Source organism: Dicentrarchus labrax, unplaced genomic scaffold (assembly GCF_905237075.1).
Source record: "Dicentrarchus labrax unplaced genomic scaffold, dlabrax2021, whole genome shotgun sequence".
Taxonomy (NCBI): Eukaryota; Metazoa; Chordata; class Actinopteri; family Moronidae; genus Dicentrarchus; species Dicentrarchus labrax.
The window spans coordinates 14,625,369-14,652,406 of NW_026136701.1; the positions used below are offsets into that span (position 1 = coordinate 14,625,369).

General features: G+C 42.9%; 1 protein-coding gene across 1 annotated transcript; it reads right to left on the bottom strand.

The window, feature by feature from the left end:
• Nucleotides 1-2,810: 2,810 nt before the first annotated feature.
• bcl2b (BCL2 apoptosis regulator b) lies at nucleotides 2,811-26,680 on the bottom strand. The gene is made up of 2 exons (XM_051403101.1): nucleotides 25,365-26,680; nucleotides 2,811-5,518 (listed from the first exon to the last, which is right to left on the bottom strand). The coding sequence occupies exons 1-2, from the start codon at nucleotides 25,911-25,913 to the stop codon at nucleotides 5,381-5,383; spliced, it is 687 nt and encodes a 228-aa protein (XP_051259061.1). The 5' UTR covers nucleotides 25,914-26,680; the 3' UTR covers nucleotides 2,811-5,380.
• Between the last annotated feature and the right edge of the window lie 358 nt (nucleotides 26,681-27,038).

A 27,038-nucleotide genomic window follows, 5' to 3' on the forward strand; every position in this document is an offset into this window, starting at 1 on the left:
ACGGGATAGCTCTCATGGAACTGTGTGAAGTGAGTATTTCACTGCAAAGGAAACACTGTCTGCTGGATCCATGACTTGAATTCATAAACAACTTTTTCGTGATCTGTTCTTTGAGTGGGTTCAGTCAACTTGGCTTTCACACTACCACTTTTAACCATTTATTATTTTACATTTAGATATCTATTTTGGCTTTTCTGTTCACTTATTAACTGCTTTTTATACACTCAATCACAGCGCATAGTATTAAAATCAGGTCTGTGGGAAACTGGTGTGTCCTGGTTGCTGGTTATTGTGCCAATAAATATACTAAAACTTACACTACTAGTACACCCCGACTACCCTGCATTTTGACTCCTTGCCAACCCACAGACAGAAAATTAATCTGCAGCTATTTGGATAATCAACTAATCATTTGTCTTTTTTTCACGCACAAATGCCCGGCATTCATTCATTGTACCTTTTCTGTTTTATGTGATTTTCATAATTGTAGTGTGAATATTTTTGGGTTTTGGGCTGCTGATCGGATAAAAACAAGATATTTGGAGTTGGGAAATTGTGACGTAACATTTTATAGCCCCAGCTGATCGATTGCAAAAATAATCAGCAGATTAATAAAAAATGAAGATAACTGTTGCAACATTACGCCTTGGTAATATTTAAATGGACATATTAAGTGCACAATAACTTTAAAATGATGTACTAACTCAGTGTTTGACCTGACAAATGTGTGTTGTAAATTGAACCTCAAAAATAATTTAGAGATCAACCGTTGGCTCTCTGTCTCTGACAAACCCTTTAACAGATGCAGCTATTCTCATGATGGACTACTGTAACTGTAACAATGCTGCAATAGTTTCATATATACTATTAGCCATAACCATGAAAAAGAAATTCAACAAAACAAATGTAAGAACAACGTGATGGTGTATGTAGAAACCTTCAGGACTATTGCTTTGTATTTGACATTAAAGTGTTTTATTTCACTTTTTATAGCTTTGAATAAACAGTCTGAGTGTGTTTGCTGCTGATCTCTTGATCACAGGCAAGATTTGTAGTTAGTAGTTACACCACACATTTTCCATGTCTTCTTTCCTGCTGATTACCATATTGCGTGAGATTTAAGATGCTTTTTTTTGATTAGACATTTCTAAGAAGACTATCACTAACCACAGACGGCTGAACAGTCCTCACCAAAGCTGTAAGCTGTTGAGCTTTCAGCCCTGGAGCCCTTTTTCTCTTCATGGCATGCTGCCCTGAGGATATTTTAGTGCAGGGATAGGCAACCATGTGCCAGAGTGTGCTGAGAAAAAGCTGGTTTTTATTTCAGCTGATCGCTACAGCAGCTGAAGATGATCTGCTCAGTGAAATCAGCTGTCGTTTCCTGTAGACGTGGTAGAAATTTACAGGCACTTTAAAAGACTTCTGGTTTGCCTGATGTTTTTAAACCCAGGTTGAAGTGTTTGTGTTTCAGCAGCCACAAGGTGACACTGTCGCACACCGTTGAGGCTGCACAAGGTCAACCAAAATCAGTTTTCTCAGTTGATCCCATCATGGTGTAATAAGTAACAAGCTCTTTCTCATTGAATATTTACATTCTGGGAGATGAATGATTGAATGAATGATGATCTCTCTCAAGGAAATTGCTAGATTTCAGCAGGAAGTTTTTAATGCAGCCAAAGGTTGCCTCTAAATGAGGCAAAGGTACCGTGAGTGGATCTGATGGACTTCCAAATGAGGGGTGAAACTGGACCAGACTTACTCCAGACAATCTGCTTTGATCTACCAATCTCCCCTGTGATACCCAGCACTGGGAAAGCCTCCTCTACACCTTGTAGCCCTAAAGCAGAAGAGGCAGGAGGGTTTCACTCCCCCCCCTGCCCATCTCTCTTTCTTTACACACACACACACACACACATTCACCATCCACACCCACACTGGACTCTCTTTTGAAAGTCTAGGGCTTGATTTAAAATTCCTCTTCAGAGCGTGTCATGCATTTTATATGCATGGCGAGTGGGAGAGAAGAGGAGGGATTGCATGGGGCTCCAGCCCAAATGAACTTCCCTCCGCTGTTGGTCTCCTCAGGGATATATATCTACACACACACACACACACACACACACACCACTTTTTTCACTCCCCTCATTTTCTCGCACCCACTCAACTCTTTCAACATTAGTTTTACTGCATCATGCTTTTCACAAATTCCACCGAGCAGCAAGAGTGCCGTAGCCTTTGAAGACAAGTGTGATCAGAACAGAAGCAGGGGGTGGAAAAAAAAAAAAACCTGGCCGCAGGGCATTTGGGTTTTTGCACTCGTGTTTAGCAGCGTATGGAGCCGAGGAGGGAGGCTGACAAGTGCAGCGTTTGGGGACAGCTTTGATGTCTGATGGGGTGCGGCTGCTGCTCATGCACCATCCCTTCACAAGGAGACTTGTCGCGTTGACACAGCCAGCCTTATATTTACAGTTCATAGCTGTGGATAGATCACAGATAATCAAAAAATGAAAAAAGCACTGTTAATAAACTCAGGGGTGTAGCACAAAATTCTGGACCTGTACATAAGCAGTCTCTATGGGCCCCTCCCTCCATCACGGTCACTGTTATTCATTCTAGTATCTGTGGACCCTCCTTACATGAGCACCCTGTATACTCAGTCCCCCTTCCTCCCCTCTAATCCTACGCCTTGGTTGATACACAACTCTCCATCTAAACATCTCTTATTCTCTTTCTGTCTTGCTGACGAGCTGAAGAGATGAAGCTGAGAATCGATAAAAAAAAGCAGAAGCAACATGAACTTGGACTGCAGCTGCTTGAGAAATCTGGTTTATTAGGAACAATATGATCCCACTAGCTTATCGTGGATATAGCAGTAAACAACAGAAACACAATTCACCTTTTTTTTAAGTGCTACAGGTTTGTGATTATAGACATAAAACAGTACAGCAACCATAGTGCCTACATTCATATATGCACAGAGAATATAAAAAGTTACAGTATATTGCTGTTAAACTGTTCTTATTCCTGCTCATAAGTCACCCTCTGTCTCTTCCGCACACTAAGAATATCACACACTGTGAGCTGTTGTAGTGAGAATGGGGTGGTTTATAGCGATAACTGAGACAAGGTTTAAATCTGGCAGGTCAACATTTTTACAGATAAGCACTGAATGGGAGCACAAAGTTGACAAAAGTCAAGCTGATATATTACAGTAACACTAGACAAACCCCCCACAGAGAGATCGGAAAACCTCGCTTAATAAACCCAGCGAAGTGAAGCGACACGTGTTCTTGTTAAGCTACTTTTGTGATTTTTTTTGTTTTTTTTTTAAATTAAAGATTAATACAAGTTAACTTTGGTTTCCAGCTCTCTAGGACTATACTGTAAATCTGTGGCAGTTTAAGCTGTAAGTAAAAGTTAAATCGACAGTATAGCAGCCTTAAGCCAATATTAATACAACACAGAAATTCACTTTTTAAACATTTTTTCTTGTTATAATAGCAGCCAGGGGAAAAAAATAGTTACAGTGTGATTCCATAGAATAGAAAAAAGTGAAAAAAACAGACAATTTTTCATTAAAGTACTGTTAAAAAAATCTGTGATCTGGTACCTATCAATAAATAGAAAATGCAACTCCTCTGCTGTTCTTTGTTATCTTCTACGCTACTCTGTTATAAATATGGTAACACACAGTGAATAATTGTTTGTGTGAGGACAGTATCTTTCATCCATGCAACAAAGAAGTTGAATATTTTTAATGACGGGAAAGAAAAATCACTTTTTCATAATCAACTTGCTAAGTACTGTGTACAACAAAATATCTTGGAGCCTGTGAGCATTTCCAAAAAATTCTATCAGACTGTAACACAAGACAAACATCAATAAAACAGGCTGAGAGGAACAAATCAATGAATGAATGCATTTGCAGGACTGGAGAGAAGGGACATCTCAGGTTCCAGCACTCGGGACACACTGGCTTTAGTCCTGAACTGAAACCCTGCTGCCGTGGTATTCTCTGTCATCTGTGGCCAGGCGAGGTTTTCTCAGTCCACGTCAACAAGCGTCTTTGTCATAGTGGATTCTAGCGTTACCGAGTTGCTGCTGGGGCCTCAGCAGCTGGAGGACACATGTTGACAGGGTCAGCTCTGAAAGCCTAGGTGAGCCCAAACAATCGGACCACAAATGGAGTGAGTTAAGCGTAAGAAAGCTGCAACAGAGGTAGAAAATAGAAATGAACTCATAGCTTTTTTAGAGTTGTTTGGTGCTAATCTGATCATATGTTTAAAGGGGAATCGTTTTTAGCAGAGACGCGGTCTCGTTCACGTCGCTTTACTTGAGGAATGCACACTCAAAATCTTGTCTGTGTAGCAGGGGCCTACTCCCTTCTTAAGATTCAAAATGCAATTTTTACTTCTACCTCGCTCTTGTGCTGTGCTCAACATTTTTCTCTGTATATCTGTCAACATATGACACTTTTATGCAACAACAGGCTTCTTCTGCATGTTTTTTCTCTCCTTGAGAAATTCCATTGTCTTTTTCTGCTGTAAAAGTACACAATTTGGAGTTTCGGCGTGCTGCAAATATTAAAACCAACATACAACTCGCAGTCAAGGAGCCTTTTAAAAATTCTGCAAAAGAAAGCTCAGCAGACCTCTGTCTTCCACTGGCCCTTCCTCCTCTTATTAAAGGCCAGGGGGGCATATAATGGTGCAGTGTGTTCAGAGTTCACTGGAGCTGTCTGAGGAGTGAAAGCAGTAGACACACAACTGGTTGTAGCAAGCTGTTTCCATTATACATTCTGAGCAGCTGTTCTGTGGAGGAAGTCCTTTGAAGGACGGCTGCAGGGGGGGTAACTGGAGTCCACAGTTCAAACGGGGTTCTTCACCCTAACAAGCAGGGGCGGGGCTGCGGCCGCTTCCTCTCTGACGCGGGGGCATCATTGTCCCTGCACCCCCATCATCAAGGCCTCCAAGCAGAGGGCCCCGCATGAGCTCTGACACATGCAACGTCTACACTAACACTCAACATTCATGCTATAACTAGTACAGAAGCAGGCAGAACAACAAAAATCCTCCCTTCTCCTCAGCTGTACTCAGCTTAGTGTGATTGCATCTAAGCTGCCTCTTTTCAAGACGTCCTTTGCTCCGTTTGGGCTGTTCATCTGGTTGCTTCAGTCGTTTTGATTTGTGTCTGTTTTGACGTGGAGGGGCGAGGAAGAGGGAGTTTCTTGAGAGAGGGCTTTGAAGAGAGCCAGATTCAAGAGTCTGAAGGTTGTCTCTGAGGGGTCAGGGGCGTATTTAAAAGGAAAAAGAAGAGGCACGAGGAAGAGGAGGAGGAGGAGGGTGAGAAATAAAGTCTCGCTGGTAGAAGGAGGGCTCATTCACTTCTGTGTAAGGTACGCTCCGATGGTGAGGCTAGCTGCTCCAAGCGCAGCCACACCGAAGACCGTCTTAATGGAGGGCCAGGAGCAACTGAAGACGGAGTCCCTCTGTCTGTCATACAGCTCCACAAAGGCATCCTGGGAGAGAGACAGGAAGAGAAAGACAGACAATTAATTGGGCTGGCAAAGAACATGTGTTTACCTATGTGTTTGTTCTTGCGTCAGCTGGTTATCTAATGGGTGGAGTCAAAAGAAAACACCACACAGGATAAGACTGGCATCTCATTTGTTCCTTCTGAGAATGTAAATCTTCAAAACAGGTCACACATAAATAACATATATATATATATATATATAATATATATATATATATATATTTTTTTTTTTTTTTTTTTTTTAAAGGCTCAGTCATTTGCTAAAACAGCTGGGCACTGTAATATTTAACAAACGAAATCTCAGGGGCAGATATCTCAAAATCTGAGTAAATTAGACAAAAATATCTGCATGGCTGGATATCTCTAGAGGTACGTGAGAAAATATATCTTTGTGTAATTTGGGTGAACTGACCCTTTAAGAACTAAATCCCTTGGCCACCACCAAAAAATGAGTGGAAATAGAGTGTTATTACACCAATTCTGCAAGCAGATCCATTAATGTGCAGCGCTGACACCCTCCTACACACAACCTCAGACGCCCTTCATACAGACAGACACAGCACACCCACTAAACAAACACGCAAATTACTAAAAAGACCCCATTCGCAACTGCACGTCAACAGATTCTAGTGGGTTTTTTTAGCATGTGGACGAGCGGTGCAGCACTCAAGCATAAATATATTACTGTTACTCCGAAGGGGGGCTCTGCTTTCTACTGCTAAAAGGAGTTTTTAAAAGCAGCCTGTTACAAATTGAGAATGTATGAGTGTATGTAAGATCTGTGGAGAAAATACCACGGCTGTGTGTCTTTAGATGAGGAAATACAGACATCTGCTCACAGGCAGTGACAGCAGGAACAGCTGGACAGGAAGTCATGGTGCTAAGCTCCTCGCTCTCCCACACACACACACACACACACACACACACACAAGCAGATTATCCTGAACCCATCTAGAATAGTGTATTTTAGAGACGTTTAAGAGAGGCTATATCAACAGTTTCCGATTGATCATCAGCTCTTTTGTTATGACACTAACCACATTATTAGCAGTGTTGTGAAGCTGTACATTTGAGCTCCTTTGATGCCTTTGTTTTAAGCTGTAACTTGACCTATCTGTGAACAATGGTGAATTGTTAAGTTTAATTTACTACTACATTACTGTGTCAGTTCCCATGGGAATCTATTATCATTCTATTTTAACCCGACTCAATTTAACTCAATTTACCTACAGTAATTATGTTTTGTGTAATTCTAACTGGAATAAATGCCTTTTATTTCGACCTTGATCTAGTAGAAGCAAAACTGGGTCATTATACTCGTTTCACAAGTGTCACATTATAATATACAATTTCCTTTTATCAAACAAAAGCCCACACAGGACTAAAAAAAAAGGAGACATCCATTCTGAAGTGCTGTGGGGAGACAAAAGTATTTCCTGTTTCGCTCTCCTCCCTTTCCGTCCTGTCGCATTCCTGAGGCTGGGGGCCAGAACAGTGTCACAGAGGAGGAAGGATCAGCAGTTTCTTCCCACTTTAGGCCCTCTGGTGTCAAAACACACTGTGCTCTTAAATCAGCCGGCAATATCTTTAACCACATGGCATTTCCTTTGTTGCAGCTCAGCGCTTTTAATTATCCAGGGCTAAAACAAGACTAAGAATCTACAGCCATGCTAGCAGCTCAGTGAGACTGAACCCACAGCTGCGCTTTGAGCTAAATGCTAACGTCAGCATTGCGAACATGCTCACAGTGTGCAGGTGTGTTTGCCATTTTCATCAGCATAGTTTTTAACGTCTGCATGCTACTATGTGCTATTTAGCACGAAACACAAACTATGTTGGGAATGCCCTTAGCTTTGCAGGATCACATCTTCATACTGGGGGGGGGACAAAACAAAATTTCATCGCAATTAATCCAATAGCTGCTGAGATATTTTATTCAAAACCACAAGTTAACCTCATGGTGGCACTAGAGTAAAAGGATCATCATTAGGATTCATCCTCAGGGAACCATGAATGTGTGCATATTGCGATGTTTCACAGGATGAGAGAAAACATTGACCTGCTTTTGGTGCTCATGTGGAATCGCCAGAGTCCTATGGATTTATCCTCTGGGGACCATGAATGTTTGAAAAAGATTTCATTACAATCAGAAACAAACAGTTTTTGAGATGTTTCAATCTGGGTCAACCAACACTGCTATGTCAGATAGCTTTATTCTAGAGAACTCTGAACAAGCCTGTTTTTTTCCAGTGATGATACCCCCCTCTTCCTCTCCAGGATTCAGGTATTAATTAGAGAACAAGCTCTTCAGTCTGAGGAGTGTGTGTTAGTTGGCAAAAACACAGCCTCCATCATCTTTTTTTCCACCCACTGCAGGAAAATAACAGTTTGCTGAGGCAACAACACAAACCAGCCACCAGGTCCAGTAGCAAATGCATGTGACTGACCACTAGCAAGGCTAAATGGCAAAATGGCAAACTCATGATGTGGGTTCTCAGTATGTCCCAGACAGTCGGCATAGATTATCATCTATTTAAGTCTGAAACAAAAGCGGGCCAATTACTGTAAGAGGTTCATCAGAGCGGTGATGGATGTTTAAAAGAATCCCGCAAGGGCATGGACGGTAATAACTCCAGACTCACCCAGGGGAGAGCTGGCAAGCAGAGATAGAAGAGGGAAGGAGGGAGGGAAGGAGGGTGTCAGGTGGATATCATGAGACTGAGGCATGCTCCACTTCAGGTCCGGAAACTTTTTCACCCACACGTTAGCAAGCAGTGCTCTCACAACCATGTGAGTAGTGTGAAAAACAAACCTTGGAACTTTCTATTTTTTCCTCCTCTCTCCCTCTCCCTCTTTCTCCTGCTGTATTGTCCATCATTATGAAAACCTGAGCCTTTGAAGAAAATAATAAGCAGCTGGCAAAGGAGGACACAGAAGGTTGACAGGGACAGGAAAGGACAAAACATCTGCATTCATCACATCAACAAAAGACTCTACAATCCTCAAAACCTAATTTCATTGCCCTGCAGCAAACCATCTGCCATTGACAGCAGGTGTGCATCTGGGAAATAAAGTCCAGGATGCAGTTCTCTACAGTATTCATTTTTTGGATCAATGGCTTTTTAAAGGTCACAGCCGTCCTACAGAAGCCAAGAATCCAATGGGAAAATGCCTAGCCAGGTTTACACATTGCCTTTCCTTCATTTTTTTTGTTGCACACAATGAATTCCTCAGAGAGACACACACAGTGCAGGAGTCTGACTGAACAGCAAGGACTTGAGAGGATCCCATACTCAGCCATGGGGTGGCAACTTGCTACCCCGAATGTCATGGTTACCCAGGCTGGAAGCTTCACACATGATTTGCTTTTCCCACCAGCGGGAGAGAGACTGTCCTCGACCTCTGATTTGTTTTTCACATGATTTAGACCTTAGAGGTTTTGCTCAGCTTCTTTCTCGTGGACACAAAGAGACTTTACTCTGTTGTCTTCCTCGGATGGCCTTATGCTGTCTTAAGGGCAACAGGAAATACCAAACATTTGCCAGTTCCTTTGGGTATCCCCTCGCAATTGGGAATTATCCCTCAACTTGTGTGGAAGATAATGAGTCATCTTGTGCGCATGGCTAGCTCCGCTAAAACCCCAAGCAGCGCTTTCGCCAAAACAGAAAAAATGATTAGGCAGTCATGTCTGTTTTGGGACGTTTCTGTGGGTAATTGTGGGCAGACTGAGGCTGAGAGAAAGGGATGTGGGTTAAAGTTCAACTTATAATTAAAGGGCCTGTTGTGGCTTTGCTGCTATATTCACCTCTGAACCGAGCTTCTCCCCACGCTCTGTTTATTTCCTAAGCATTCACATAGTAACATACTTATAATATTGCATACGCTGCCGCCGCCACCCCTCTTTGATTTTCTAATGAGCTTCTTGCAGAATTCTCCGCAGCTAATTAAAGTCAAACAAAACTCTCATTTCAGGAGCTGAGGGGGAGTAATGGGAGATGAAGAAAAATGCAAGGAAGGCATTAATATCCTTTGCAATTGATCTGTTTTGAACGTAACATACACAGATGCAAACAACAACAACAACAACAACAACAGCTAGAAAAAAAAACACCCCTCTCCAGACACAATAGGTGACAGGACAGCAAGCTCTCGTCTGGCAGCAAGGTCAGGTTCGATCAAGTCTCTGGAGTGTCATCCATCGACTGGCTCTGCAAAAATGAGATGACTGAGGAGTTTGTTGCAATACTCATTACCCAGTGAATCCCCCTGTGTCAGCACCGCCTAACAGCTTGGAGCTGAGGGCACTGAGCCTTTCACTGCACTGTGACAATACTGCAATACTTGGAAACAACAACCTCACAGCCAAGTGGTGACAAACTGTGTGGAAAGCTGTACAAATCTGGAAAATACACCCCAATCAATACCCAAACTTTTAGTGGCTCAGACTAACAAAACAGCATTGCTTGTTTAAATGTCTGAGTAGCATCCTTGGTTTAAAAACATATAACACAATTAACCGATTAGTTGATCGACAGAAAATGGTTTGGTGTTTTGGGAAATATGCTCATTCACTTTCTGGCAGAGAGTTAGTCTGTGAAATACAAAGCTGCCATCAACAGCCGATGAGCTTAGCTTTCCACCTTGTTTTTTTTTTTTTACAGACAAGGTATAACGTGAATTATTAGTGAGCTTTAGAGGTGTTGGCAGGCAGTATTTTTTACCTTCGGACAAAGCCAAGCTAGTTGCGTCCTCCTGTTTCCAGTCTTTGTGATAAAATATACAAACCAACTGCTGGCCGCAGGCTTATCTTTAGCTATCTTATGGACAGAGTGAAAGAGAAAGAGTGGTATTGATTTTCCAAAGTATTCCACTAACACATTTTTTAAAGACAAAATAAATAAATATATATATTCTCTGTTCCAGCTTTTTTTAAAATGTGAATGAAGTGTTTTTCTCTGCTTTGTATCTTTTTTCATGAATTATCTTTAGGTTTTAGACAGTCAGATTAAACAAGTAATTTTAGGATGTCAGTTTGGGCTCTGGGAGCTTGTAATTATTCAGTTACTCAAGAAAATTATCAGCAGATTAATTGATAATGAAAACAATAACTAAATGCAGCCCTTAGCCAACGCATGATCATTCATTTAAATATTCCTATGGCCAGACACGATGGTAACTATGGAGCAATGTCAGTCTGTCGGATAAAAAAGGGAACACAAAGTCCGCATTTGAATCAAAAGAAATGGGAAACCTTTTTAATTTGCTTTGGTTTTGGGTGTCATGGAAGACTCAGGTTTCATACTTGGCAATGCACTTCCATTGCACTCAGCTGTAAAGGGAGAAACAGATTTGACGTTGGATGCTACCCTAAAGGCTCATAAATATTCAAATTTGCGTCAGCAGCAGCAGCATTTGTGTGTTTACAAAACAGCACAGTCTCCCGTGGGAGTGAGCCTGCTCTACTGGAACATGAAACGTGATCGCCAGTAAATCACCCACACTCCTCATGACACTCTGCGTTTTTTTTTACTGTCTCCATTTTTCATTGTCTAAACTGCCAGATAAATGAGGACTGTAACTTTACACATGAGACTTTGGTTTCTTTGGAGATGAAAATCGCTTCACTTGGTTTTTATCCCATCAAGGAGGCAGGAGGAGGAGGAGGAGAACCACTGGAGTTAAACCGTCCAATTTGTGCAGCAGCATCAAGTTTTTTTGGGGGGTGCAAACAGATTTTAAATAGACAAACATTTCTGATCTGTTTACTCAGCCTTGACTTAGCAGTTATTATGATCCTTGCAGGTCCTTTATTCTTGTTGAGCCCATTGATTTGTATTAAACAGCTTTGATCCAACATGAGATGAAGGACTGGGTGACCTTGCGGGCTCAGAGAGGTGAGGGCAAGGGGATGGGTGCAGACTGTGTTTTCTCTCCTTTCACTTGCTAAGCTCTCTTGCGCCTGGTTTATCGACACCTCTGCACATCTTACTGAGGCTCAGAGTGTATCATTTCCAATCAGTCACTTCTGTATGCAGAGGAGACATCAAAGCAAAGGGAGAGCTGCAGAGAGACAATCCTTTTCTCTCGCAATAAATCAGACAACCTCTGCTGCTCAGTCAATGTTTCTTTTATTCTTTAAAAGAACCCAGTCTTGTGATTTTGACCTTGAAACCTATTTCAACCTCAACAATTGATCTAAAATCCTTCACAGTTGCCAACACTTGGCACAATGGCTTCCTCAAATAGATACAATGCAGCTGAAAGAGGATGTCTGCACCGAGCCTATCCGGCCCTTAGCAGAGGAGGAAATTACAATACTCAAACCGGACAGAAGCAGCAAGACTGCTGCTATAAATATCAGGAGGCTTCATGTGAGCTCCTGGTTCAGGGCTGCACAATCTAATAAAACAACTCTCATCACCAATGCTCGGCCCATTTAAAAGGCCACCGATGACGTGCAAGAGCAGAGCGGAGAATGGAAAAGGGCCGCTGAGTCATCATCCCCACTGTTGGAGGCTGGTGTGTTTGGAGTGCATTAAACCTGGCTTGAGTGGCTTTCCAGTAAAGACAGGATGTCTGCCACTTGGATGTCTAATAGCTCTGTGTTCCCTCCTAGGAAGCCTAGCATAGTACATTGACTGTTCTGGTGACGTGTTTGTGGCTTCAGAAATCCTTGCAAGCATGTGAAGACCAAATAACTGTGGTGCTTTTTCTCAGATAATCGTTGGGTTGTTTTGTTCAAATTTTGCATTCAGGAATGCAGGGGCACTTGGTAAATTAAAGCCCTATCTGTGGCATTTAAAAGCACAAAAAAGGCAATGCCATGTTTCTCATTCATTCTAACCCATTTGGGTTAATGATTAAACACCAAGGTAAAACTTTGACATTTCAAACTGCTCTATCAGCTTTAAATCAGCTTTAGATTGCTGTGTACAGGAACTAGAACACCTCTTACTTTGACAAAACAACAGAGCGTGGGAGCCCCCCCCCCCATGGGAGAGCCGCTCTGCCTGATTGGTTCAGATAGAAACCTCTGATAGAGACCGTGGGAACCAGCAGATTCCCAGGTGGCCTGTTGCTTCTCCTGTGACAAACAGAGCCCATGAGAGAGACCCATTTCCTGTGACAGGGGCCGCATGCTGCTCCAAGCCTTAAAAGTCATATCCACTGACCCCTCAAGACCTTGAGACCACACAACCACCATCTCAAATGCAGTGGAGCCGAAAATAGATCGACTGATGAGCCAAAAGCGACTACTGTATACGACCTAATGAATGGGATGTGTGTGAACACCATCTGCAGCATACTCGATGTGCAGCACACATGGTGGCTGATTGTTCTGAACTTGCCCAAGAGATGAAGTCATTTGGTTTTTAGATTTTCTTGAAATGGTGCTTTCAGCTTTTCCGTTATTGTGGTTTTCTTTCTTTCTCTGATGTAACAGAATGACACAATCCTGATCTTCGAAAAGGGGCTTTTCAGGCACCAGTGATTGGGGAAGTCTTCGTAAAAGAGCTTGACAGTTCAGTTAGTGTTAAGTCACTTCCTGTGCCAGATGCTGTGGGGATGACATCACTGTCTGGTTTGAGACTATGGCTTCTCTGTGGTAGAGCCAAGTATGGTTAAATCACAGACTCTGTGCGGGTAACTAGGGAAAGACTAGAGGCAAGCCAAACATGTAGTCATACTAATACCGTGGAGAAAGGGAGGGGGAGCCACAGCGGAGAGCTACAGTTGGTTAGACACTGTAACTAAGAGATTTGTATTTGTTTTGAACCATTAACTGACTCCTAAATCCTAGCTCCCAGCCGAAGAAGAAGCAAACTGTTGACAAAAGGGCAAGTTTTATGTTCACAAAAAGCGGGAATGTTGTGATCTTTCCTTTGATAAAATCCCTGTAATTTAGGTAGCAGTGCCAAACAAAATTGAGTGTAATATCATCTAATAGAGAATTAAACATGTCGGTGAAGGAGAAAGTATTAGAACATCAAAGTTAGATGCCTCTCATAGGCTCCTCTTTCATGCAGGAGATGTCTTGTAAAGTCGCCCGCTTAATGAAAGCTTGTCAGTTTTGGCAACAAGATATTGGAGCGGTTTACGTGATGGGAGTACACGGGGCCAGGTTTCAGGTTCAGCAGTGTTCTCCGTGTGCCCATGTAAATGAGAGAGGCCACAGTCTGGGACAGGGGCACGCTGTGAGCAGAGCAGAGTAGATTGAGGATCTCAGATGTCCGATAATGTCAGAGAAAACAATAATCTGTTTGAGGTACAGCTCCCTCAGGAACACCTTTGAAGTGGGGAGAAGTGGATCCCAACCACAATGAAAATTTTCCACAACGTCAAAGTGAAGATATCTACTGCCAGTGGTGGTAAAAGTATTTGAGTACAAAGTATAATGGCACTTGCACTTTAATTTTTTATATTGCTTTATACCTCTACTTCACTATGTTTTTAGAAAGAAAGATTAAAGTATTCTTACAGTGTTGGACTGTTAACTTTGGTAAAAGATCCTAATACTTCCTCTTTGTCTCTGCCGTCATATTTGTGTTACGGAATCAAAGAAAGGTTTGTTTGAAGACAAAGCAAAACTCAAAATGAGAAGGAAAGTAGCTTTCGCACAGGCTGAGGCTGAAACTGGGAAATGCGTGACAAAATGTCTCTATCCTGCATGGAACATGAGGTCATTTTGAGGGGGGGAAGGGGAAGCAATGGTTACAGTTACGCAATTTAACTTCCGGCTGAGAAATCCAAGCATGTATCTACGCCTATATTGTGTTAAATTGTCAGTAATCTTAGAATGAACTCCGATCTTCTCCTGGCTGAGAAAACTTTTTTCCCTCCCCCCTTCTTCCTCTCAGGCTAGGAATACTAGGGAAAAGTTCAGTGACCTCTCTCAGGCAACCAGCTGATTTTCATCCAGGGGGAGAGGAATGAGAGGAATGCATTGAAGTGTGGAGACAAACAACTGCACTGTGTGTGCCCGAGAGGCCTGATATGAGAAGGAATGAACCTTGAGATAACCAAGTCGACTGCAAGGAGCACAGCTACACCGGGCACTTGCATTATGTAATATAATAACTACATTTTTAAATGCTTTTCAGATAAAGATGAATATAATTAAAGCCTATTTGAGAAGCTAATAGCCGGGGTGGACAGCACTTTCATTCCCGGTCCTTTATTCTTTCTTTGGTTTGAGTTCAATGTGACTCGCAGAGACCTTGGGGAGATCTATGTTGAGCAGCGCGCTTTAAAAACGGCCGATTGTTTGAACTATCTGGAGCAGGTTGACTAACTCAGAGCCGTGTGACCTTCCCTGTCTGTATGCAGAGACTAAAGGGAAACAAGCACAGGCTACCCGATGAATGATAATAAGTTGCCTATTGTGACACTGAAGGTCTGGTGTGAAAATGTGCAGAAAGCTAATAAGGCACATGTCAGTTTTATAATAGAGGAGGGGTTTTTTCTTTTTCTATTGGCATTTTCTCTATGGAATAATCCATGGAAAATGTAATTAGTGGTATTCAGTGACTGCCTGTTGTGAGCTGAGTAACCTTGAAGTTGCAGTGAATATTAGAATAAACTGCCTCAACATTTGACTCATACTGGAAAAAATGCACACATACTATATTGAGCTGCAACACTTAAAAATATTCATTTTGTATTTTCATTTTGTGCTATGTAATGCCCATGGGGATGTTTTCATGAGTACATTCCTTGGCTTTCTCGTCAGCAGATGGATCAGCTGAGAATCAGATGATTGTTGAGTCAGATGACTTTAACAGGCAACTATATCCAAGTTTGCTCAATACATTTCTATGGAGTGAGCCAATCTACTCCTACTTCTCCAACTCTCCACTAACAGCATGGACTCCAATGAAATCAAAACCATTTGCTCTACTAGCTCCATTTTGCTTTGGTCTTTCAACCCTGGTGACCTGATCTGCCAACCACCCATACTTTCTTTCCAGCAATTACCCCAGCAGTCTCAATGTGGTAGTAAGAAGGACTGGACTGCATGTTTCTTGCTTTATACGCTTCGTCCACTTGCTTGCCCTTCCATCTCTCCTCCTCCTCCTCCTTCTCCTCCTAAAACCTGTTAGCTTCACCTCCTGATCAAAGACACCTTGTGAAGTCCAGTCATTTCATCCAGGAATATTTTCTAACCCCTTGTCCTCCCTGGAGTGCAGAAATGTGGACTCACATTAATTCAAATCTGGAAACATTGAAGGTCGAGGGGTCTGAGTGCCTGTCCTGATAGATTGGGTGGTATCAGAAAATGAGTTCGCAAAAATTCCTGATAATTTGGTACAGTCACAATCACAGATCTTTTTTTCTTTTTTTTTTTACAATGTAATAGTGAAATTCTGTTGATTAAACGAAAGAATATACATACTTATTGGGCTCTTTCTTCTTCTGGTTTTTACAGCTTTTTCACCACAAGATGTGAAAGATAAATGAAGCACTTTATAGGTCAATTTACAGACTTAATTAAACTTCTAGTGGTTAAATTTGCCTTCATGAGACTCGTCTAGACATGTCACAGTTAACACTCCTCTATAAAGCAAAATGGCGCCTGACATAACTGAATCCAGCCATCATAAAAAATTTGCTCTGACATAAGTCACAAGATGATTGCATCCTTAGCACTGTATTGTCAAAAAAAAACACCAACAATGCTATACAAAATACCTTAACAAGAAAAGGAATCACTGTCAGTTCTCCTGTTTTCAATTCTCCCTGTTTTCTTTGAAGTATCTATCACTATTTGAAGTTGTAATGACAGCCCAACAACCAATTAAAGTCAGCACACCTTCAGAGTAGACTCAGTAAAATTGATGTAGCATAATGCCACAGCAGTAGTGGGTATGCCCTTGCCCGTGAGATATCCCTGTCAGAAGTAACACGCAGTGTTACTCTTCTGAAAATGGCAGGGGTTATCTTTGACAGCGATAAAATGTCTGTGCCAAGCAGCATGTTGAAAGAATTTGGTCTTAGGTCTGGGCGGACATCAAGAGTTCAGGATGGCGAGGAGTTTCATGAACAGTGAACGCTGCCCTGAAACAATGCGTAGCAGCAGGAACGTTCCCTTGGCAAAGCTTTTATCTTCCAAACATCAGGGGCGTATCGTTTTCTCTGCACTTCAAACCTAATCAGTCGCCATCAAAGGTGACTGCCAACAGGGTGGTGCTGTCTTACCAGGAGTGACACACACACACACACACACACACACACACACACACACACACACACACACACACACACACACACACACACACACACACCGGTTGAAAGGCATCAGAATAAAAGTGTTAAAATATCTTGCAACGGTCTTTCCACAGAGACACTCTTCACCTACTGCATGAATTTCAATAAATCACCTTCTTATACAGTCTGACCTTTACGGCCACGAGTTCACTGTGTTAATTGAGTCTTTGCTCAGAGATACCAACACAAACCATCGGAAATGCTCAATCAATACAACATAGTCAAAGTGATATCCGAGCAATGGCTGACCTCACTCAGCCCCCGCTGAAACAAATCAGATTTGCTGAGGGCTGTTTGCTCTGCTGGCAGAAATCACATTGGGGAGGGGGTCCGGAGAATTATTTACCCCAGACCTCAATGGATGAGGCACAGAGATCTATTTACCATTATCTGGCTGTTGTTATTTTTTTTGGGAGGGCATGTACTCAGCATTTCAGAGAAGAGCCAATAATGGCATGCTGTTTGTTAATGGCTAGTGCTGTGGCTAGTTGCACTGGGAAAATCCCAGTGGAGATGGTAGGGTGTGTGTGTGTGTGTGTGTGTGTGTGTGTGTGTGTGTGTGTGTGTGTGTGTGTGTGTGTGTGTGTGCGTGCATGTGCTTGTGTGTGTGTTTTGAGGCTGAATGGCACGGCTAACAGGAAGCCAGGCACCCCGGGGCCATCTGCTCCCTGCCATGGCTCACATGTCACCCTGTGACAACACAGCATTATTGATTCACACTACCACATCCGCTTCTGTGTGTACACGCTGATGTGCCACAGTATATGTGTGTATGCAGATGCATGTGAGTGTGTACACAGCCATTTTGTGGACAGCAAATAACTGATTTGCACCAGTACATCCGCTTCTGTGTTTGCCTGCCTCTGTGTATATATGGACTCTATAAACCTTAAAGTTTACCCCAGTCACAAAAACATATTTCCCCATTAACCCCCTTCTGGTATCTAGTCATGCAGAATTTTTAGGTTTAAAACTGCAACAATCCATATTTTATATTAACAATTAAAACGTTTCTCTCAGCTCTAAGGGGCATTTTAGCATCTTTCAGCTCATTGTTTTGGTTTTACAACATGCAATTTTATTGTTTTCGTTCAGTATGCTACCTGCCCAGCAGACGAAGTTAACAACTAACTAGTGAACATAGTGTATCATTTAACAGCTGGAGAGACAAATATTTCCCTCAGGCGTTGCTGGAGACCAAAACTGAACCAAAAGATGAGCAAATATTGGTCAGGTCCAAATAGGCAGGCCCAATACAACTGAGATGACTGTAAATGTATTTATTGTCAGCTTACATTTTATTTTGAAAAACTCAACACCAATGTTTCTTCCAAAGAAACGTCTCTGGGGTATAAAAACCTCTACGTTTGTGTTTTACATTTCTTGTGACTATTTCTTTGGCAGGAAATAGTTCCCAGAGAAAACTTAGGGGTAAGAAAGAAGATCTTGTTTTTGTGATTTGAGTGAACTGACCTTTTAATAACTATTTAGGTTATGCTATGCATGTAACAGGCTCTCTCTTTGTGAACAAGAAAGTAATAGGAGACATACCCTGTTGCATTTCAAGCAGCAGTGGCTATTGTTGCTCTAGAAATTAATTGAGAAATATCAAATCTCTTTTAAAACCCTTTTGGGGGTTTGTCCCAAAAATATCTACAGTAGCTAGACAATGGGAGGAACCGTTTAACCTTGCCCTATATTGATATGCTGCGCAGCTTGCAAGGGTGTGCCCAGTGGCAAAGTCAACTAGTGTCTCAGTAGACTCCTCATTATCCAGCTCCCACCATGACAGGAAAGGTGGAAAACTCTTTTATCTGCCGCCTCAAATGGTTCATTAGGATTTTTTTTCATGTAGATTGGGGGTGGGTTTGTGATGTGAACGCAGTGATAGCACGGAAGCAAACAGGGCAGGGATTTATGTGTAACATGACAATTAAAGGACCACACGGGAGCAGTGATGGCAACACTTCTATATTTAGAGGCCTCTCACATGTCCCTGCATTTTTCAGGAATCTGGAACGTTACCTGACACTAAAAGCCAGGTCTCGGTGTATTAGTGTGTCATTTGTGAAGGTATTGGGCACGTATATGTGTGTAAATGAGTGTATGTCTATGGTGATGGGGTAAGAGACAGGCAGAAGGAGAGGATGAGACAAAAAGCCAGGAAAACGAAGAGGTAGTCTCTCAACTGGAGCACAGACAGCCTTCGGGGTTCTACTTGAGGGACATCCATTTAGTGTCCGATTTTATCTGCTCCATATATTATTCATCAGTGTGTGTTCTGACTGGGATAGCAGTGCTTTTAAACAGCTCAGGCACGTGTCCCTCATGAAACAGGAAAAACAGCAGGTTGAGGTGATTACTGACTCGAACAACATAATAAAAGGAAACACAATCATATGGCTGAATTCACAGACACCAATCTGTAGGCTCCCTTGGCCTCTGAGGCCTACAAAATAAACCGCACACACGTGAACACACAAACACTTACAGTGGTTCCTGAATGAAGCAAGCTCAGCTGACATGATCATCCGACAACAAAAATTACTCACACCCTTCACCGCCCACTCAGGAAAGAAACACCCAGGTCGTCTCCATTATTTATTTACAGTCACTGTTCCCCAGCAGACATTCCTCCGGCTCTCCTGAGGACACCCAGAAATAAGCACACAGGACGGGGTGGAGGTTCTCTGGGGAGAGGTGAGGTCACAGCACTCACAAAGCACCAGAATTATTTTCCAGAAACTGAAACAGAACAGTATTCCTGTGCTAATCGTGCTGTTAAGGTGATTTCTATTCACAACACTTGTGCACACATTTCCGGCATGTTCACGGAATGCTCGGCATGTGCGGAATGATACGGTAAAGAACGGCTTAAACATGACATAAAAGAAAGGTCATATAAAGCTGAAAAGACATCAAACTGAATGTCTGACCTTACGTTCCAGTCAACAGTATGATACAAATCCTTTGTTTGGGTGAATTTAGAGCACTTTAGAGAGACAGTGTGTAACTCTGTCTTCATGATACCAGCCTTTTCTATAATTAAGACTGACAGCATGTCTACAGTTTGAGGGTCGACTTGATTTTACTGTCAGAAAATGAAAGAATTCCTGTTCAAATTTGGAATAAATAGCTAAATTATTCATTGCACCGTATCCAGCTGCAACAAAACCTTGTGTTTGTTGTTCTATGTAGTGGGAGGCTGATAATGCAAAGCGGGTCTTGCTCTTGCTGTAAGAACATGCATAGAAGGCCACAAAGAGTGGTGTGAATGGAGTCTACCATTTTACTTTTGTGAAAACACTGCCATGGAAACATACCTAACAGTAAACCAAAAGTTTAATCTAGGCACTGATTCAGATACAGAAGTTATCCCAGCATAAACCAGGACCAGAGTAGTCTCTTTAGTGTCACTCAAACTGCACCACCTAAACTCTAAAGGGTTATTACATCTGCTCGCCAAAGTATTTCCACACAGGACTGAATATTTGGAACAAAGGTCTTTGTGCTGTGAGCAACTCAGAAGACTAGAGATCTCTTCAGGCCTGTTCCTGAAAGAAAGTATTCATTTCAGACTGATTCAGAGAGCTACAGCCCAGAGCAGCCTGCGTCTGTAGGAAATGTTTCTGAGATTACAGTTGCCGGGCTGATGGGTGTAAACACAGTGGCAGATGGTGAACGACCGAGGCCTGCGCAGCAAAAGGGGTACAGTACAGGGGGGAAATCTTGGCTGCTCTTCGCCACACTGAGCTCTTTTGTGGTATACAGTCTCCATTACAGAGCCAAGAGTCCACATCAAGAGATAACATTGATTTTGAAGTCTCCAAAACTCAGCCTTAAGCACAGAAATTTTTCGCTTCTCCAGCAGTGAAATTATATTGTTATTTCTCTGTTTTGAAATCATGGGTGGGAGGGGAAAAAACCCCTACATGCTATTTGCATGAGTCATCTCTTAGTCCTCTGATTGCTAGGAAAAAGAAAGTGGAGTTGGTTCTGCTCACTAATTTTGAGTGGCCCGACTGATAAACAACTACAAATGCACAGATGAAAAAGGGAAACAACTGACTATGACAAGTGAGAAGAGAGGATTTCTGGCTCAGAACGGATGGATCCGTCATGACTTATAGAGCTCATTACACTGCGAAAGCATGTGTCCTTTAATGTAGCTTTCCCTTTCACTGTCAATACAGACTTCTTTTTGTTAGGAGAGCAGTTCAAAGACATCGGAAACATAGCCATGAACATTTCCTGAACGTCGTCACGGTTAGTACTAACTTGTGTAAACAGATTGAATTTGCATCTAGGAGACAGAAATTGGATGTAAGTGAGCTCTCATTGGGATATTGCTTTTTTTTTTTTTGCTTTCTTGCTACATGGCTGCCTCCTTTGTGAGAGAGTTTGTTTGGGTTTTCTTCCTCCTCTACTCTGCCGACATGTCACCTATATAGAGATTAATGACTTCCTCGCTGTCCCAGATCCACTCAGCCTCAACAAGGGAGGAGAGGGGCGCAGCCAGATGCCCGCAATACCGTAGCAACATGCAGGTCCCACCCGTCGATGAGCAGATTGTGCTCAGGGAATCCCCCACAGGATGGACCCAACCCAAGCCAACTTCCATTGTTTTCTCCTCATATATACACACACACACACAATCCCTCTACACCCACACTCATGAACACACACACACACACACACACACACACACACACACACCTGTAACATAGAAAAATAGGCCACCTGGCTAGCAGCATTCCTCAGACACTTGATCCTGCTGTTTGAGACTTCAAAAAAAGTTTTCATGAGATGAATCTCGTTAAAACCATACATCTTCGTCTCCCACACGTAAAGAAAACACATCTAGAGCCATGCTAACATGCTGATGTTTAGCAGGTATGTTTACCACATTCGTCATCTCAGTGCAACTTGTTAGCATTTGCGACAGTTGCTAATTGGCTGTAAAAACATAAGTACAACTGAGGCTGATGGGAATATCATTAATTTTCCAGTGTATGGTCATTATTCAAATTTTGACCTGATGATGGTGCTAGATGGTGGAAGGTTATGCCATCACCAGGCCAACCTCATGGTGGCACTACAGGTAAAGTAAGGGGATGCCCAGAATCAGAAGGATTAATCCACTCAGGCAGTTCATATAACAGTTGTTGAGCTATTTCAGTTTGGATCAAAGAAATTATTTTCCCAATATCCTATCTGATGCTGTTCTCAGTTAGCCTTTCCAAAGCTGTGAAACCGCAGTTATTCTGTCGGAGCACATTTTGCTTAGTGCCACCCCCTCAGTTAGTCAAATGTCTGAGGTCAAGCATGTAATTTCAGAAGTCGGACGCTGTCTGCCACTTTGTTCAATCACTTGGTATTTACTGCCTGTAAATAAACACAGGTGCCCCATGTGTGGGAGAGGCTGCAGCCTGAACGCAATCGTTCCCTGATGAGTGCAATTTCTGCCACCACAAAGGATGAATTCATACAGGTGGAAAAAAACTGAGTGTTAAGGACAATGAAAGGACAGTGTTTTATATCCTGGAGTGTGGGAAGTAATCAGTGCAGAATAGGAGCTATTTCACCCTCAGCTGGGTTTTGCAAATACAGTTACTGCTTTGTTATTTTTAAAGGGCAGATAGTTTTGTTTAACTGAAAGTATATTTGACTCACCGGTGATGCCTAGACTCAACAACGATTAGTGGGCACTCCTATTTTGGGTTCAAATTGTCTCAAAAACAACAGGAAACAGAGGGTGGCTGATAGAAAGCTGTTTCCATACCACTCTCACATGTCAAAATGTCAGTAATAGGTTGATTAGCACCCCAGCTTTGTTTTAAGGGTGATGGAAAACCCAAGACTCACCTCTTGCACACAATAACACAATGGACAGTGTGTCTACAAACACAACCTGTCTAAACAGCATATACAGTGGGCCTAACTATGTTTATTCAGTGTATTCATTGTTGTAGTCTATAGAAGCTCATCAGAAGGTTGCAGTGATTGAAGCATAAACTGTGCTTTATCCTGATCCCTCTAAGAGCCACCTGGCAGATGGTGGATGAATTGAATGAAATATTTACAACCCATATACACCTTCAAAAATGTGTGACCCCCAAATTGTATGGAAACCCTCTGCAAAGTCCAACATGAGCAGATTAGACATAAAAATTAAGCACATTTGCGCGATCGCAATCCACTCAAAGCTCTCACACCGAAACAGATTGGTTGCAAGATTATGTCCAAACAGTGGAAGCCATTGTCGGGCCGCAGCTACCACTGAGGGCGCTGAGGTCATGTCCTCTGGTTTTTCTGGGAATTTGTTTTAGCAACTGGGGTTGTTAACCTTGTATAATTAGAAATTTACACATGGTAGGTATTTAATTGGCTGGATATACTCAAATTGACTACTCTAAAGCCAACATCTACTATTTTCAGACCAGTTTGTTTCCTGAAGTGTGTGCATTTGGGGGGAAATCATGACCTCAGTATCTTTAAAATTCTGGGTACTGCTGAGGGGAAATGTCTGATAAGAAATCTCAGCATCTTGAGGTGTAGGTGCACAATTCATGAAACTTTCAGTTGTTATATACACCAAACACAAATCCCAGACTCGTCACTATGTAAGAGGATCTTTAGGTCAAAGAGTACCAACAAATAATATGGGTAAACAACCTTTTTGGCACATTGTGAATAAAGGAGCTTTTGTATTTTTCAAACACTTGCCAACAAGTCAATAAAAAAAGAGAAGCTGAATTTCACAAATGCTGTCTAGAGCACAGACAGAGTTGTGTCACTTACTAAATGTCAGATAATAACTGAAACATAAAACACACACCTCAGGAAATTCCCCACCTGAAGGGCATTCAAATGATTATATAAATCAACACCAGTGTCTGTTAGACTCCTGTCTGTCTGTGCTGAAGCTCAAAACATTCAAGGTATAAACTTACATGAGCCAACGCTGATATATTCTGTATTGGGTTGTTTTAGAGCCTAGTCTGAGCCAAAAAGAATTTGGATATGGTTTCCTCATTGCTGAAAGCATAAATCCACCAAAATGACCCAAACTGCAAGCATATGCTTTCAAATAATCCTGAATAATCCTTTGGATTAAAAGACTGCTCTCTCTCTCTTTAAAGTGGACACGGAGCAGCAGAGATACAGTCATCTCCGCCCAGCTGGAAAACACAGACTATGATGACCTACATTATTGTACAGTGGGAACAGGCTCCAGAGACCTCGAGCGTGCATCTCGACAGCCCAGCCCGCTCCAGCTTCAAGGCACAGGTTTAAAAAAGCAGACAAAAGAGTTCCAACCTAGATGCACAGAGGACTGTATGTTAAACACAGCGGCTGCAGATTAGCACACAGTGTTCCTGGAGGGCCCTCCCTCTGTTCCCTGCCTTTGATATGTGGCACAACCTGCCACCTCCAGGGGCAAGGCAGACTCAAGGGGAATGTTAAACGGTCCTTCCCTTTGAGATGAAATGTTCAATATGAATCATTGATGACCCCCAACTCCCCCCCAACCACCCAATTCTGATACCTTCCGGCTAAGATAACCCAGCAACACAAATGTTATGCTCTCATTAAGAGCACCTCTGCTAATTAGAGGCTAATTCATGGCAGACTGGTTTAATAGTGGCTGAGCATCACAGAAGAGGAGGCGGCTGTGCTCTACACTTCACTGTGCGCTTCACTGGCTGCAGAAAAGAAGAATTATTGCAGAAATTGATACGATATTGCACTCCCCCCCGATTCAACTCTTGTTTGATATCTCTGTGAATGAGTACATGTGTGGTTAGGTAGAGGCAGAGTGTATGTGCCTCTCCTTATTAGTACCTGAAAGTGTATGTGTCATTTAGATGTGCAGAGCACAGCCCTGATACCTTAGCCCTGTCCAGCCATGCCCAGAGGCATAAACACATTATTTCAATAGTTTTCTGTTTGCTGACATGTGTCTGGCCTCTTCCCTCCTGCTACAACCATAACCTAATGCCACATCACAACAGCACTGGAGCACTTTGCAGCATAGAAGCTTTAGATACAGCTAGGTGCTGAAATTAATATTGGGATCTTTCCAGTGTGATGCATTCAATTAAATATGATTTTTTTTGTAAGATCCAATTCGCTCTGGAATGTACTGGACTGCCCCCTCCTCCTCTCAGTGACAGCAACGTGACTGCCACTGGCTCTGCAGTCGATTTGACGCTTTGACGCTTTATTAGAGCGTCGGGAGGTGTGACAGATCAGGCAGCCTGATTGGTCCAGTACGTTTAACAGCCACCGTGAACGTCCAATCAGAGGCCGTCCATCTCGAGCGTTCGCGATGTCGTGTGTAATGGGAACATCTCGAAATAGGCTTTTATTAATGATCAACTGCAATTGTGGTTTCGATGTTATGTTCTACTAACTCATATCAGAAGGCTCCTTTTTTTAATTAAACATGTGTACACGAGCTGAATTTACTGATTAAACCTGTTCAACCAGAGTAAAAGAGGACTTTTGCGCCCCCGTGGCACACAACTGCAAAGCGCTCAACTACACGGAATCAGACCTACCCATCCCCCGTTATCTTGTATCCAGCTGTTCAGAGGTCCATTTAAATACTCAGTCATCCACTCCGCGATGTTGTTCACCTGCGCTGCCATCTCCTCCTTCGCCACGCACTCCACGCACACCGTGCCCCCGAACTCGAAGAAAGCGATAATCCGGCCCCAGTTCACCCCGTCCCGGAACAGTTCGTCTATCACGTCGGCGAATCTCCTCTGCGCCGTGGTGGAGGTGAGATACAGCTGCCGCGACATCTCCGTGAAGTCCGGCTGGTACAGTCTTTCAAGTTCGTCTCCAGCCTCGCGTAGGACTCTGTGGATGGCGGCATGCGGGTCGGACTGGGGGAGCCGTGTGCAGAGGTGGGGGATGCTCTCGCTGTCGGGCCCGGTGCTGGCTCCACGGCACCGGCGGACCAAACTCGGTGGAGGGGCAACTATTGACCCATTATTACCGGCATCTGCATTCCGGACAGCGTCAAACCCCCACTCGTAGCCCTGTTTGGAGAGTTTATGGCAGATATACTTTTCCACAATGTTGCGATTACACTCGTTCGCCATTCCGGCTTAATTTGGCACTTTGTACAGTCAGAGGTTGTCCTAAATAAAATGCATTATGCTCGAATTTGCGCACTGTACGATGCACAGCACAGGCTTATCCAAAAACTCGATTATATTAAGATAGAGGCAATGCAACGAGGGATCCCACACAGGGAGAAAAAGGCTCGTTAGTTGGGGGAAAAAACAAAACAAAAAACCTCTTGATCAAAACTGCGCAAAAAAACGTTTCAAAAGTCCAAAAATACTGAGTCCGTGTCAGCAGCAGTTTTCATTTCCGAATCCTTGGAGATACACTGGCGACCTTCTCTTTGCAGAAATCCAATATGCGGAAGAGGTTGGAGAAGTGTTGATCTATTCCTGTGCACATCATCCAGACGTGGATGTGTTGCGAATAAAAACATGAATGAGGGCCAAAGTTGTACGCGCCCGAAGGGGCTTTAAACGCCGCCAACTATTTTAGCAGCGTTTACGCACAACGAGGCGCGGGACTGTGAGCCAGACAAGGTCGGACTGAGTCCTCTCCCACGATTGCTCCTCATATCCTCCTCACAGCTCCCTGCCCACTATACAGAGGGCCGCGCTCTGCTGGTGAGCTATTCCTGACGTCAGCTACGCAAACTAATTCCTTTGGCTGCGCTCGGAGACTCCAAGTGCATATGAAGAACTGCACTGAAAATCATCGTTAACAGCCCCGATTCTCATGATTGCGCGTTTACACATTCAATTCTATGGCTGAATTTCAGACAAGTTCGCCCGGGCTCACCTAGAGATGTGCCAAGCAGAGCTCTTAAAGGGGATCCTTGTTAATTCATAAGGAGCACAGGAGCCTCCCACTCTGCTGAGAGGCTGCTTTGATGTGGTCCAGCCACCCCCTTGTGGATGAAGTTCCAACCTTGCGGTACAAAATTGATGTGCCTGTATACGGTTTCCCTGGGCTCTTTGATTCCATATCTAGTGTCTATCTACCCTGCATGCCTTCTTATTCTCTGATGGGACAACAAAGCGTCTAAAATCCTGTTTTCTGCGAATCTGAGAGATGCTGCTCTTAAAAGTTCTGTCATGGAAGATTAAAATCTCATCTCCTTAAACAGAATACTTAAATTCCCATTGCCCTCCCGTAGTTTT